Below are 15,690 nucleotides of genomic sequence, written 5' to 3' on the forward strand. Positions count from 1 at the left end.
ACCAACACATACATACATTTCTTCTACTAAATAGTTATCCCACCTTTTAAATGAGTTGCCGAAAAGCATATGTACTAAATCTTATCCAAGCCTGGTCCTGGGTCTGTATATCCTCTGCTTGAAGTTTTGACTTTCTAGTTGTATCCTGAGATTCCAGGCTGCTTAGTGTTTGCAGTGCTTCTTTTTCTCTCTATGTATTGAGTCTTGTAAGTTTTATTCCTCCCTCGGTGATATTTCATCCTCTGTCAAGTCTCCTGTATTAAGATTGTTCTTGTCTCCGTTTTTCCTGTTTAATCCATTTAAGGAGGCCAACATTTAACAACCTCCTGAAGGGGAAATTTATCTTTAGTTACAGAAACGGCTTTCTGAGAAAATACCTCTGACAGCTGGATAAACGGTCTACCCTTGAGACTGCTGATTCCAGTTCATTCACAATAGACAATAAGCTGCTTGTCCAGAAATTCCAGTCTGGCTCATCAATGACTCTATAGGAAAAGTAGCCAAATTAGCAGGTTCTATCCGGTCGTTAAGTCTGACGTCACTAGCCGTGTCTGGACCTAAACTCCGCTGCAGGTCCATATATCAAACGATCACTATGGCATTACTGAGAGTTGAAAAACTGTCTAAAGTCTTTCACCTTTAATAAAATGATCAGCGTTCTGCTCTACCAGGTGTAACAATTGAGTTTAACATCCAGGCATCCATGAAAACGGAATTTATGACATTTAACGGAGTTAGAAGTTAGCAGGAAGTTAGCTCGCTAGCTTCTATCTAAATACAATATAGCATGTCCTGACTGCGGGGTTTTGGAAACAAATTCAAACGTACAGCTCTGTTATCACTTCCAACATAAATGAAGACAGAAAACTAAACAGCAGTGACGTTTGTAGGGTTACTGAAGTTGGGCTAGCTGGTATATAATGATGTGCTACGTGACTGCTAGCGACACAGCTATGTTAGCATAATATAAACAAGCAAACTTTTTTTCCACTCGATAAAAGTTAACGTGAGTGTTCTCGGTGGTCAGGAACAAATGTAATCGCATGGCAGGATGCTGTAAAAGGACCAAACTTCAGCCAGGAGAACAACTGAGATAATCCATCCACAATACAAGGTTAGTCATTCATATACTGCTGCATGGGCTGGGCTGTAGTTACATCCTAAGGTTTTAAAAACTGAGCTTAAATAAATGATTAGCGGTAATAAAAGCCATATTAAACGCAGATTACTTTAGGCCCGGAAGTAGGATTCGTCACGTCATCACTTAACGACCGGATAGGCAGAGGTTGTTACTACTTTGGTTCCCTTTTCCACGTTAACTGACGTGGAACAACAGGAAGAACAGTGAGACCAGAAGTTTCAGCTGATTTTCAAAAACACTTTAAACTGTTTTCTTTAGCAATCATGTGCTGTAGCATCAGATGCAGTTGAAAACATTCTTGACATTAATCTTTACAGCTGCTGTCTGACCTTTGCTGACTTTTGCTTCTTAAACAGTCAGTCTTTTCTACATGTGGGTTATTTTGGACTTTTACAGACTAAAAGATTGTGTTGTTCACCTCTACCATTAATTAAAGGCCTGTTGTTAGTATCCACCAAAGCTGCTGGTGTTTTTTTTGTGACTTCTTTATCATTTCCAAACTCAGTTTTGGAAGGGAAAGCCATGAAGTAAATACTTGTGCTGGTTTCAGGGTTTCTGAACCTCTTGATCATAATTTCTGCTGCGTTCAGTCTCTCGTGCTGGTAGATGTTTCGCCTCAGTTACCATAAATTGGGTGAAGCATATACTTAGCTTCCTTGTTGTCAAACTTGTCTTCATGCTTATCTTTGATTTCTCCTGCAGACCACTTGCAGCCTTTCTCCATATTTCTTGAAGCTCACGGTGGAGCTTGTTAACAAGTGCCTTTGTAGTTGTGGCATTATCCAAGTCTTCCATAACACCAAACATTGCATTTAAACATCCTGTGAGGAACAATGCAAAAAATTGTAACACGCCACCATCTTCTGGCTTAATTATTGGATAGTTCAACATATTATGAAGCTTCTGCAATCCTATAGTCATCAACAAAACTTTACTTTAGCATCATCGCTGTAATAGTTTAAGGACAGCATTTTCACATGGTTCTAAATCCCCTTTATCAGCACCACTGATATCTGCTGACGTCTACATGAGCGTTCTGTACACAGCTCTACTAAAACTTTCGTTTCTGCTTCTGACCCAGCCAGAGCAGCAGTGATTGTATTTTCTTTCAAGCCTTTATAGCAGCTTCTGTTGTTTTGTGTTCTTCTAGAATCTTAATAAATGCTGATAGATGTTTGGTTTTATCACTGACTTGTTCAAGCCTCTCATTCATTTTATCTTCATGTATCGCTTCTCTTTTCACAAGTGCACCTACATACAATATACAGGCTGACATCCTAAGGAGGAGTTTGTTTTCATTCATCATTACTATCATCACCAGACACAGAGTAGTGTCATTCCAGTTTGCTTACAGAGGAATAGAGCTTGTCTTCAGTGACCTCACTGAACCTGATTTTTAATACCTGGAGAGAAGAAAAGCTTCTTATGCTCATTTACAGTTTGTTGATTATTCTTCAGCCTCAAATTTGTAATGAGAAAGTTTCTAGAACAGTTCAACATGAGTAAGTATCATTTGGTTTGGATTCTGGACTAACAGGGTACAAAGAACCAGGATAAAAGGGATCCTGTCTAACCAGCTCTGCTCCCCGAGTCGCTCCCACATGGATACGTTATCTCATCTCTACAATTAATCCTGTCTATACATATGTGTGAGAGCAGGTCTGAAAATGTCAGAGACATGCTTCTATGGTCTGCAGATGACTGTGTTAGTGTCATTCTGCTCCAGGATCATGAGAGCAGCCATGGACTGTAACTGTGCTGAAGATTTGGAAATCCAAAATAATTTGAGTTACAGGTGTGGTTGTGATTTTGTATTTGTGCTCTATCCATTTTTATATTCTCTATTGTTTTTCTTTCTCTTTTCTGTCTGTCAGCTTTGACGTTGTTATATTATACACATACTGTGAGTAACAATAGAAATGAATACATTATATTAAAAAACAAACAAACAGGATGAGCCTGTAGAGACTTTCTAGAGCTCGTCTTAGAAAAGCAAATCTGTTTGGCACAACGGTGCATTCTGACCATAATTCAGATTGCAGAGGCTGCCTGACAGGACCGGCTAAAACATATCTAATACAAAAGAAATGAGTATTGAGTTTAGAACATGTACTCATCAGGTCATATCCATTTAAGTCAGAATGTGCTCAGAGTTTAAATATGTGGCAACAGTTTTTGATTCAAAGTCAAAGTTGTGTGCTTCAAAGGGAACCAGTGCCTTTCATGTTTGAGACATCTTTCTCGTTTCCACGTTGATAACATCATGATGGTTTCATATTATTGAGCTTATGTTCAATATTTTCTATGATTTTCCTTGGTGTCTTGGACATTTGTCAGGAAATGAAGCGATCAAACAGCTGATTGGTGAATCAGTGCTGAACCATCACCACTTTACAGCAGACACATACAGCAGTTTACTGCTTCAATGTTTCTTGATGACTCAACATACTTTTGCAGTTTGTTCCTCCTTCCCTCTTCCTTCTGGACAAAAGTTTCTGTTTCCATAATGAAGAACAACAAAATTTTAAAAAGCTTTGCATCATTTAAAAGCGCTATACAAATACAGGCCATTTACCATTTACCATTTAGATCAATGAATCATAGCTTTGTTGCTTTGTGGGCTACGTGATGCTCAAAACCTGACTGTAACAGGTGAGACAGAAACAGTCAGCTTCATCATGTGTTAGTAATTCTGATCTAAAATCATTGGTTTTCTATGTATTTCCAGATGTTGTCAGGCTGTTCTTCCTGTTAGAAACTCCATCATCCCAAATTTCAGGGACATGCTTTTGGACCATGGAAACTTTCACCTAGGAGCCAGGTAAGCATCCAAACCTGTGTGGAAAAAGTTGTTAAATCATAAATAAACTATGATTAGCCACATTTGTTGGAAAGTTGAGTTCAATTTCTCTAGCCACACTCAGGCCTAATCTCAGACCTCCTGAATGAAGAAATCACTTAAAATAAATCTTTATGACAGAGTGAAGTAATCTCAAAAGTCTCATAACCCAGTCTGAAAGGGTTACAGAGATATGAGTTTATGCTGCTAACAATGGGTCTGAGCGGGACCCCTTCCTTGTAGATCTTTGGAAGTCTGTAAATACAGGGTACAGCATCCCCTGGGTATCAGTGGCGTGTCTAGAAAATTTTTGTTGGGGGGGCCAGGTAGGGGCACAGATTTGGAGAAGGGTGGCAGATTTAATTGGCAGATAATGTTTAAAAAAAAAAAATTCTACCAACCCTTAACCATAATTCAATAATCCTATAAACCTAATAACCAAATGCACTTTTAACTCTTATTAGAATGAGATTTTAACCACTACGGTGCAAAGTTTTTAGATACTGCGTTGATAAAGTACAAGAGATACAATCAGTGCTTTGTCAGTGCTTACTCAGCATTCAAGGACATCAATATTTGCATAGTATTTTAACTGACACATAGTGCACATATGTTTTGGGCAAAAACATTTTTGAAAATTAAAATACGAACATTTGTAACAAACAATTGACAAATTAGCCAATGCCAATGCAAAACTTTATCTGCCTGTTAAAAAAAGAAGATAATCTTCTCACAAACTGGTGTTTGATTTTGAAACAGGAAAAAAGTGGGGAAACAACTGAAAAGACTAACATTTGAATAAAACCTGAAAGCAAGTAAATACTTTCTATGCTGCCTTATGGTAAACTTTGGTAATATTGATGTATGAAGAACAACACTGGCTGATGATAAAATACAGTCAGCTGGCATGGTGACACTGCCAGTATTAACCTGCAGGGCTGGACTGGGACAAAAAAATTGGGCATTTTTACTACAGACCGACCCACCAGGTATTAAAGCCATAAAGCCTTTGAATGAAAACAAATGCTGTTGTGACAGTGATGTACAGTCTTGTTGGTATATGTATGATTTCTATACATTTTACGTCAGATAAAAACTTTGGTTGTAAGATTTAGATAATTATTTAATAAAAACTAGGTATTTTAAATGAGAATAAGAAAGAAAAGTATTTCTTTGTGCCCACCTTTCCCTGTTAATGCCCTACCTGGCCCCCTGGCAAAACTTTGCTAGACCCGCCCCTGCACAGTTACCAGCTGTCAGCTACATAAAAAAGGATCCTGGTGTTATTTATCTCTCAGAAACAGTTGATAACTTCAACTCATTCATGTCACCTAAAAGGTAAACCTGTTTCTCCATCACCTGTTCAGCTCTGATGGTTCAGTAAGGACATCTCCTGGTTTCATCTTCATGTTTCCCTCTCACCACATATCTAAACAGACATCATGACCAGCAGCTTTACAGCTGTGGCTCCAGCAAACATCAGCTGATACTAGAAATTAATATTAAATACATTCTAACAACAGCTGATCAAGCTTAAACGTGCTGCTGTTGTTTAGCGCAATATCCGCTGGTTTCCTCTTTCTGGCGCAAAGTGGGCGATAAACAAACAAGAGAGAAAAGCCGATCAGCTGATCATTGATCAGTTTCATGATTGAAGTAGCAACAGGAGAGGGAGGGGGAGAGAATGAGAGAAGAGGCAGCTGTGCAGCATAAAGACAGAATAAATCCAGCTTTGTGTCTTTTTTCCATTCTAGCTAAAGTCCGGGACAAACTGCGTCTCTTCTCAGCTCAATACGAAACGCGTAATATTTTCTCTGAATGAGGGACCATTCCATTTTTTTAAGGAGCCGTTGGCAACTCTACTAACCTTATGAATAAAATAAAGTTCACTATCAGTAACATCATAGCACCCACCCAGCTGTATAAAAACTCCGTCAAACTGGCTAGAACGCAGTATGAGTTATTGCAACTGACAGTAAAAAGTCAGCAACATGAAAATAAACTCCACCTAAACTTGGTTTATATCTGACCCAGATAGACTGCAGGTCATAACTTCTTACCTGAAGTTCAGTTCACCTGACACTCGGACTGGCGGCTGCTTCGGGTCTCTCCTCCTGCCTCCCCTTCCCTCATCCACCTGTTGCCTCTGTGGAAGCCCCGTCATAGCCACCACCAAACAACGGAGTTATTTCTACACATCGACCTGCATCTGGCCAATCCACCACCTCTCATTGTTCATGCCATTACAAAAAAAATAAAAAATAAGTCACTGGGGATATGCCCGGTATGCCCGATGGCCAGTCCAGCTATGTTAACCTGCAACCAAATCTGCAGCTCCATACAGCAATGTTACGACTTAGATTATATCTTATAACTCATAACTCTTATGTTAGCTGCCCTCAGTAGCATACTGTCTGAAATATTCCACAGCTGCAATAATTCTTTAAGTGTTATTTTTTTCCTTGGTATTCTAATTTCACTGAAGTTTACTAAACTCAACAAACTTGATATTACTTACCGGGACATTTATTCTGTCCTCATTTTCTTTCACCGAAAAATTGTTTCCTGCAGTGCCGTCTTTCGCGCTTGGCTCTCCTACCTTTGCTAACGTGATGCGCATAGCAGAAGCGATGCTGCATTCACTTACACTCGGATATCTGAGCGTCACCGTGAAAACATAATCGGACATTTGATATTTGATTGAATTTTATTGTTTTGCCTTTGGGGTGGCACCTGGGGTGGCCAGTCTGGTTTGGGGGGTGGCCTGTGCCCCCCCAGGCCACCCCGCTGGACACGCCATTGCTGGGTATAGACTGTTATATGTAGGGCACTCAATGATTTTGTCCTTTTCAAGTTGTTGAAGGCAAGCAATAATGTTCACATTTCGAACAGAAAAGACAGATGGTTTGAAAGAGGAGCGGAGAAGCCATCTATTCCACTGTGAACAACCGTCTTTGAAGAGAGGTGGTGAAAGATTTGTGACGTTTAGCGTGTTTGGGGTGTGTGTTGTCTTGTGTAGTTAGTGTGTAGTGTTGTGGATAGTTTTGTGTTGTGTGTCAGAACAATGAGGCGACTGCTGTCTCCAGGTAGAAACAGGAGTGATACACCTGCTGCTGTCAGACCTGCAGGTATCAGGCTGTGATGTTCTCCTTTATAGTGGACAGAAATTATTGTTTTGGAGTGGCACAAATAATTTGTGTGTCATCTTATTGAATGCAGAACAGCTGATTGTTCTGTAAATAGTTTGAAATGGTTATTTAAAGAGGGGTAAAAGGTTAATGGCTGCAAATAACTTTGTTGTTTGCAAAACTTGTCTATAGGATTTTAAATTTGAACATTTATATTTGAATTAATTTTATGAAATATGATTCATTAAACATGTTTGTGGTTGTTACAGTAAAAATATATAACTTCTACTCTGAGTTTGTTTTTTTTTCTGATTTTGGATCAATTGTGTTAATACAGTATATCAAAATGAAAACATAACTGAAAATTCAGACATTTGAGGTTGTGCTGAAAAGAATGATACCAAACAAGACAAGTAAATAGCTTTTAAAGGTCAAATGTAGGAAAAATCAAAGGTACTTAAAAATGGCCAATTATACCCTGGACCCCCAATGGTTAAACTTTTTTTAAGTAACGCAATAGTTACTTTTCAAGTAATTAAATGTAAAGAAATTACTTTTAGAATCTTGTAACTCAGTTACTAACTCAGTTACTTTTTTGAAGAAGTAACTAGTAACTATAACTAATTACTTTTTCAAAAAAGTAACTTTCCCAAAGCTGATGTCCACACATCCGTTTATGTGCTGAGGCTCAAGAGCACTAAGGCAGCAGCACAAGGATACAAAACGGAGCAGCAATTCACCTCTGAATGACATAAAAAAAATAAAATGAAGGTTTTGGCGTGACCTAATTAAAATCGGGACTTCAGATTCAGAATCACTCAGATTGAGATGCTTTGGCCTCAAATGTAGGTGAAATACTCCAAAGACACTTTTGGACTTTGGAACAGAGCAAGCTATTAAACTTGAAATGTAAATCCTCATGAATGAAACGTTAGCTTGATGCGTCCGACTTCTCCCATTAAATGAATCCACTCGTGCAAACAAACAGTTCCACGAGATAATTTGATAAACTCCACCATGACTCTTTATTTTGTCACCAAGATTTTCAAAGCGTCTTGGAAGTTTTACATTTTCACATTGATCTCTTTAACGTCAGATCAGAGGGATGTGGGAAAAGTCAATCCATGGTGAACCAGCATCCCTGTGCACACTGACTTTCATTTCATTTTCCTTGGCTTCTCTTTCCAGAGTACAGAACATCAAGGACATGATGCTCCAAATTAAGAATATTATTATTATTTTACTTTCATTAATTTGTACTTAGCATATGTTTTGTCTGTTGTGTCGATATTAAGGGTCTGCATGTAAGGATGGATGGCAAAAAAAAGAAAAAAAAATTTGTGTTTCCAGGTGTTGTCCAGCTGTTCTTCCTGCTAGCACTCCATCGTCTCAAATCTCAGGGACATGTTTCTGCTTTTGGACCAAGGAAACTTTGAGATCAGATGTCTTCAAGAAGGAAACGCAGCAACATTTCTGGTAAAATATTTACAGAAATTTACAATTCACCTGGCTGAGCAGCTCTCCTGAAGGCTTGAGCGCCCTCTGCTCGTTCCTATTCATGTTTTTACTTCATGTCTTCTTCTCCTGATACTCTGTTAAAAAGTTAAAGTTAAAAAGTATACAGTAACAGAATGTCACCACATGCAGAAACCTAAAGGTAGTTTCAGCTCTAATATGCAAATTTTTTAGAACATTTTTTAGCAGACCATTGATCAATGGTCATAAGTACCATTCACAGAGTTTTGGGGAATGGCTTCAATCACAGCATCATAAGATGGAGAAAGATCTACCCTTAGGCCCGCTCCTCAATTCAGAGATGGTTGTTCCCTTTTCATGTAAATGGCCTCCTTGACTCTACGCTCAAACCAGTGTTCTGTCTACTCAGATAGACACTCCACAACTTCAATCACATTGGCTGGTTTTGTATTACAATACAGTACCTCCTAATGTGCATGATTGTCACAGTAATGCCGCCGAGTGCCCCGTGATGTAATTAGTATGTTACACAAATGCTACAACAAAGGTGGATGTTGAGGCAAGAATATACAGTGGCTTGCAAAAGCATTCGGCCCCTTGAACTTTACCACATTTTGCCACATTACAGCCACAAACATGAATAAATTTTATTGGAATTCCACGTGAAAGACCAATACGTGTGTGTAATCATTCAGCCCCCTTTGGTCTGAGTGCAGTCAGTTGCCCATAGACATTGCCTGATGAGTGCTAATGACTGAATAGAGTGCACCTGTGTGTAATCTAATGTCAGTACAAATACAGCTGCTCTGTGATGGCCTCAGAGGTTGTCTAAGAGAATATTGGGAGCAATAACACCATGAAGTCCAAAGAACACACCAGACAGGTCAGGGATAAAGTTACTGAGAAATTTAAAGCAGGCTTAGGCTACAAAAAGATTTCCCAACCCTTGAACATCCCACGGAGCACTGTTCAAGCGATCATTCAGGAATGAAAGGAGTATGGCACAACTGTAAACCTACCAAGACAAGGCCGTCCACCTAAACTCACAGGCCGAACAAGGAGAGCGCTGATCAGAAATGCAGCCAAGAGGCCCATGGTGACTCTGGACAAGCTGCAGAGATCTACAGCTCAGGTGGGGGAATCTGTCTATAGGACAACTATTAGTTGTGCACTGCACAAAGTTGGCCTTTATGGAAGAGTGGCAAGAAGAAAGCCATTGTTAACAGAAAACCATAAGAGGTCCCGTTTGCAGTTTGCCACAAGCCATGTGGGGGACACAGCAAACATGTGGAAGAAGGTGCTCTGGTGAGATGAGACCAAAATGGAACTTTCTGGCCAAAATGCAAAACGCTATGTGTGGCAGAAAACTAACACTGCACATCACTCTGAACACACCATCCCCCACCATCAAATATGGTGGTGGCAGCAAGTGTTCCCCCTATGCTGCGCGTGTGCGCAATTGCGCACTGTTGGCACAGTCTTTGCGCAGAAAAAATCTGTGTTGCGCACAAAAAAAAATCTAACCTGAATTGAAATTAAAGTAGATACATTAACAATTCTGTTTTGCATTGTCAGTAAATGACTGGCTGCTCCAGAATGGGATTAGAACGATGCTACCTTATCCCATAGTCCAGCCAATCACGCGATTCACATTCGTATATACGCAGCTAATCAATGTCGTTGACAGGCTATGACATCATCCTTATGTGCCGACACGACACCGGTGTTTTAGCAAAGCGGCGTGGCTGATGTGGAGTGAAGCCACATTAATGACAACGAGTACAACCACTGGAGATGTAAGCAGGACAAAGTGTGGACTTTATACCAGTTTTTAAATTGTATTGATAAGCCACGTAAAACCAGAGCTATGGTAAAAATATATGCAATGTTTGGTTTTCTTCCTGAATACTATTGTTGTTTATATTTACTGCAGGAAGAAACTGTAAAAACGGAGTTTTATTAAGAAAACGCTTGAAAGCACTCTCCGCCTGTGAGCAAAGATGAAGCCAAAACACCCCCCACCCTTTCCCATTGGTTGAAAAATGTACCATGTCGAGTCGACCAATCAAAACATGTCATTTAGTTGTTTAGGGAGGGGGAAGTTTTAGGAGTGACGGCGGTGTTGTGATATGTGAGAGATTTGAGACGTTTAGCGCAAATCTTGTGTAGTTAGTGTGTAGTGTAGTCAATAGTTTTGTTGTGTGTGTCAGGACAATGAGGCGACTGCTGAATGTTACAGGTGTTACAGGAGTGATACATCTCCTGTTGTCAGGCCTGCAGAGATCAGGCTGTTGTTCTCCTTTATCTCATAGTGGACAGAAATTATTTGTTGGAGTGGCACAAATAATTTGTGTGGCATCAGATTTGATGCAGAACAGCTGATTGTTCTGTAAATAGTTTGAAATGTTTGTTTAAAAAAAAACACCTTGGCAGCATTTTTAGGTAAACAGCTGCAAAAAACTTTGTTGTTTGCAAAACTCTGTAACTTTTTTGAAGAACTATATAATTAATTGCCCAGCATTGGTTGTATACTGTATTTTGCAGACAGTTACAGGACTCAATCGCAGACCACAGACTCATACTACAAGTCAGAGCTTTATTGAAAAAAAAAAGTGTTTTCAAAATTGGAGTTCAAGTTATTTTTACTTCTATTAAATCCAGTTCTTTTGGATTCTTTAGGGCCAAGAAAGACACGGCTCAAAAGTGGTCCTTTTACTTTTAAAAAATGATCTTTATTTTACATATGGAGACCTGAGCACAAAACACACAACCCCAGGTCTGAAGCACAAACGGAAGCCTAGGTATTTATATACTTGCTCTCTACGTCACACCACACTTTAAGTTTCGATCAAACAGCCTAGTTGGTTTCACTTTCTAGCTGCAAAAGCACGCTCTGCAAAAGCATGTAATTTCCTGTCAGCCTGCAAGTCTGGGCCTCTCATAAAACACACTAATCAGCATTCAGATTATATATTCATCACCTAACAGACCCCCTCTTTAACTAATTCTATTAGTTAATCTAATTAACTGACTCCCTCAATAACTACTGTTTACTAACAACAGATATAATTAGCTTTTCCCAGTAAAAGGACCTACTTACATTTATCACTCTTTGGAAACAGCCTCTATAGAGTTAAGTTTTCCCACCCCCTCTACGGATAACATAAATCCGGTCTTAGCACTATTTCTTGGGCAATTTACCTAACATAGAAATCCTGGAAACTATCACTAAAGTTGCTCTCATTACTCTGCATTACCTTTATGCTCACATTTAACCTTAACAAGCTTTTAATCTCCTAAACAACGCATATAATTCAACTGTGGAGCTCTGTGCTTCTTATGGGTGCCCCTCTCTGGTGGTTTCGTTCGGTCCGGTGCTCCCTGGAGTCTCGCTACCCCTGTGGTCGCTGTGGTCGCTGTGGTCCCGAAATCTCCTGCAAAGGAAACAAAACACCTTTCCCTATTACGCCTCCCTAACTTATTTTGTTCATCAATTGTTCTCTTAATTATTCAATCTTGGTTCAACCTGTCATGTTTGGGACTCTCTAATCAAAAGCATTAACCTAATTATGTGCATAAGCGTGTTAGCATTTATCCATTGGCACTCAAGGTCATCCCTACAAAATATCAGTTCAGTCAGTCACGCTGAACGACGTTTTTGACCTTCAGTTGACCGAGTGACAACTCCTATGAGCACAGTTGCAATGTGTGTATAAAAAAATAATAATTTATATATATATATACTATTCAATGTTACTCATTTCAGTAAACAACATTTTAACACCTTTAACACACTTAAAGTGCTGCTTTCACGTCCCTCTAGGTGCCTCCTGTTGCTTGCTCTTTCTCTCTTATCTGACTATTAACATCCTGTACACAAAACTGTTGCTTCTGCAAGTGCGAAAGTTTCCAAGCAGAATGTGCCTTAACTCTGACCTACAAGTCACAATACATGTTATCTGTTTCTGCAAGCATCTTCATTGACCTTTTACACCAATAGTGTTAACATACTACACAGGTCATGAACAAGATTTTTTTACATTTTCATTGTATGTGGGCTAAAAGCAGTTAATTAAAAGTAATCTAACATAAATGTAGAGGCTGTGATTTGATTATTTTAATAAATAATGTAACTTGGATGGATTTGATGCTGGCGTGACCACAGTGCACACATCTGCTGTTGCCCACAGTGGTCCAAGGGACCGCTCAGGGAGTTTGTGTGTTTGCTCAGACACATGAAAAATTAGAGGGAACATTGGTGGCAGCAGCATGCTCTGGGGGTGCTTCTCTTTAGCAGGGACAGGGAAGCTGGTCAGAGTTGATGGAAAGATGGAGCCAAATACAGGGCAATCTTGGAAGAAAACCTCTTGGAGTCTGCAAAAGACTTGAGACTGGGGTGGAGGTTCACCTTCCAGCAGGACAACGACCCTAAACATAAAGCCAGGGCAACAATGGAATGGTTTAAAACAAAACATGTCCATGTGTTAGAATGGCCCAGTCAAAGTCCAGATCTAAATTTAATCGAGAATCTGTGGCAAGATCTGACAACTGCTGTTCACAAACGCTGTCCATCTAATCTGACTGAGCTGGAGCTGTTTTGCAAAGAAGAATGGGCAAGGATTTCAGTCTCTAGATGTGCAAAGCTGGTAGAGACATCCCCTAAAAGACTGGCAGCTGTAATTGGAGCAAAAGGTGGTTCTACAAAGTATTGACTCAGGGGGCTGAATAATTATGCACACCCCACTTTTCAGTTATTTATTTGTAAAAAATGTTTGGACTCATGTATGATTTTCGTTCCACTTCTCACGTGTACACCACTTTGTGTTGGTGTTTCACATGGAATTCCAATAAAAATGATTCATGTTTGTGGCTGTAATGTGACAAAATGTGGAAAAGTTCAAGGGGGCCGAATACTTTTGCAAGCCACTGTACCTGCTCCTTGGTCTGTGGCTTTTCGTCAGACTAGAGGAACAGGGTGTCGTTTTTGTAGCCATTTCTCTCGTTCCCGGATTTCAGAAATTGGCAATTTTATTTTTCTTGAGACGCACTTATGACTCGTTAAGTGACGCCACTGACCAGCCAATCAGTGGCATGCAGTTTCAGGACGTCTTTTCAGCTACTTTTTACTAATAGAAAAGGGGCTCAAGTGACAGCCTAGGTCAGGGGTCGGCAACCTGCAGCTCCGGAGCCGCATGCGGCTCTTTAGTCGTTATCGTGCGGCTCCTCGAGGTTTGGTAAAATAAATTAGAAGTATTTAGCTGAAGTGTATTTTATTTATGTTCTTTTTGTTTTAAACTTGTACTTCTAAATTGGAAGATTATTGTGACATTGAAATATAAAAATCTAAATATATTTTTTAATTTTTTTTCATCGCTCAAAATAAGCGTCACACTCGCAGAAGCCGGTGTACCCGCCGAAACGCCGTGCATTTATCGAGACTTTCAACCCCAGGTAGGCCAAATATGGCTCTTCGGATCCACATTATGTCAGCAGCTATTCTCCACTGTGAACTATGTTAAAAACAAACACCGCTCATGCCTCACAGATGACTGCTTACAGTCCTGCATAAAGTTTAAAGTGACTCCGTACAGCCCCGATTTGCAGACGCTGTGCGCAGAGGTTCAGGAGCAGAAGTCCCATTGTAAACATACCACAGCAGACCCACGATGTTTCCATGAACATGCTTTTCAGCATCTCTTTATTGACCACTTTTCACACACAGTTGCACAGTAGGAAAAAAACAAAACGCTTGGACACTGCTAGCACGGGGTACCCACAGAAACGCAAAGCAGGAGATGAAGCATAGCTAAATATGTTTCCAAACCAACTTCATTCTAAGCCAAAGATTAGAAAATATGGTGAAGCATATCTTCTCTTTGGTTTCACCTGCACAAGTGCCAAGGTAGGTCTCCCCTGCAGAATTGGTTTTCCCTTCCTGGGGAGCACGCGCTGGGCTGTTCAAATCACGGACAAACAGTATCCCACATTCTTGATTTTTAGTTCACAAACACTTGTTATAATAACTAATCCTGACATTTTGGAGATGTTAGCTCTTTATACAGTAAAGTTACAGTGGGATACAAATAATATCAGGCTGATCCTGCCACGATTTGTTCCCTTGGTTCAAATCACGGACAAACAGTATCCTACAGCTGTTTATGTTTTTAAGCCCATTTTGCACAGAGAAGCATTTTTTGAAAAATGCATTGATAACAATGTTGAATATTATTACATAGAAAAAAACCCCAAAGAACTACACGTAAAAAAAAAAATCTCACCGTGACGCCTCTGCCTTTGTAAATGGAGGGACAGTAACTGTGTATGCATATGTAAGTGTGTAAAACCTGCAGATAGTCAGATTAACAGTATTTCGTCTCTATCTGCCATTCTGCAATTCATCTCATGTAAACAATAACGTGGCGCACAGCATGACGTGAAAAAGGCACATACCTTTGACATTGGGTGATGAACTCTGTATTCCTTGTCCACACCTAAATGCAAAAAAGGAGTTTTAAAAAATCTCAGTTTTCGGTGATTCCAAACGCCGTTTACGTGTGGACAACACAGCTGCGTGTTCAAAAATAGCCGTGTAGGTGCGGACGTAGCGTAAAAGAGTTAGTAGTTTATTTTATTACTACCTGTCATTTATTGCAGATTACTTGTATTTGCTTAATTGTTTACTAAATGTTTGAGGTGTGAAATAAACCACAACGGAGCAAAATATGGGTGTGTGTGGTTGGAGGATGTGTTAGTGCGTGTGCGTGCGTGCGCGCGCGGGGGTGGGGGGCGCGACCATTTTCTTGTAAAACAAAGGGGGGCCACTGGCCTAGGCTATAAGAATAATGCCAACACCCTGAAACTGAGCTGCAGCACAGTGCTCAAAACCATACAGCAGTTTAACAAGACAGGTGCCACTCAGAACAAACATTGCAATGGTCAACCAAAGAAGTTGAGTGCATGTGATCAGCGTTATATCTAGAGGTTGTCTTTTGAAAATAGATGTATAAATGCTGCCAGCATTGCTGCAGTGGCTGAAGGCGTGGAGGTTGAGCCTGTCAGTGCTCAGACCATATGCAGCACACTGCTTCACATGGCTGTCTTCCTAG

The 15,690-nt window shown here is 39.9% G+C and overlaps 1 protein-coding gene and 1 long non-coding RNA gene across 2 annotated transcripts in view; one reads left to right on the forward strand and one right to left on the reverse strand.

Moving 5' to 3' along the window:
* LOC146680563 (tumor necrosis factor receptor superfamily member 14-like) overlaps positions 1-15,690 on the forward strand; it is a 43,264-nt gene that overhangs the window by 21,612 nt on the left and 5,962 nt on the right. Inside the window, exon 3 of the mRNA XM_085447189.1 lies at positions 8,459-8,584. Coding sequence (XP_085303315.1) covers positions 8,513-8,584 — 72 coding nt within the window. The 5' untranslated portion in view covers positions 8,459-8,512. The remainder of the gene's footprint in view (positions 1-8,458; positions 8,585-15,690) is intronic.
* Positions 5,232-6,767, reverse strand: LOC146680564 (uncharacterized). The gene is made up of 2 exons (XR_014917810.1): positions 6,499-6,767; positions 5,232-6,126 (listed from the first exon to the last, which is right to left on the reverse strand). It is a non-coding gene; the product is annotated as an uncharacterized LOC146680564 (long non-coding RNA).

The sequence above is a fragment of the Copadichromis virginalis genome, linkage group LG23, assembly GCF_057382275.1.
Source record: "Copadichromis virginalis isolate Kocher_CV1m ecotype Utaka linkage group LG23, C_Virginalis_male_GT1.1, whole genome shotgun sequence".
Taxonomy (NCBI): Eukaryota; Metazoa; Chordata; class Actinopteri; order Cichliformes; family Cichlidae; genus Copadichromis; species Copadichromis virginalis.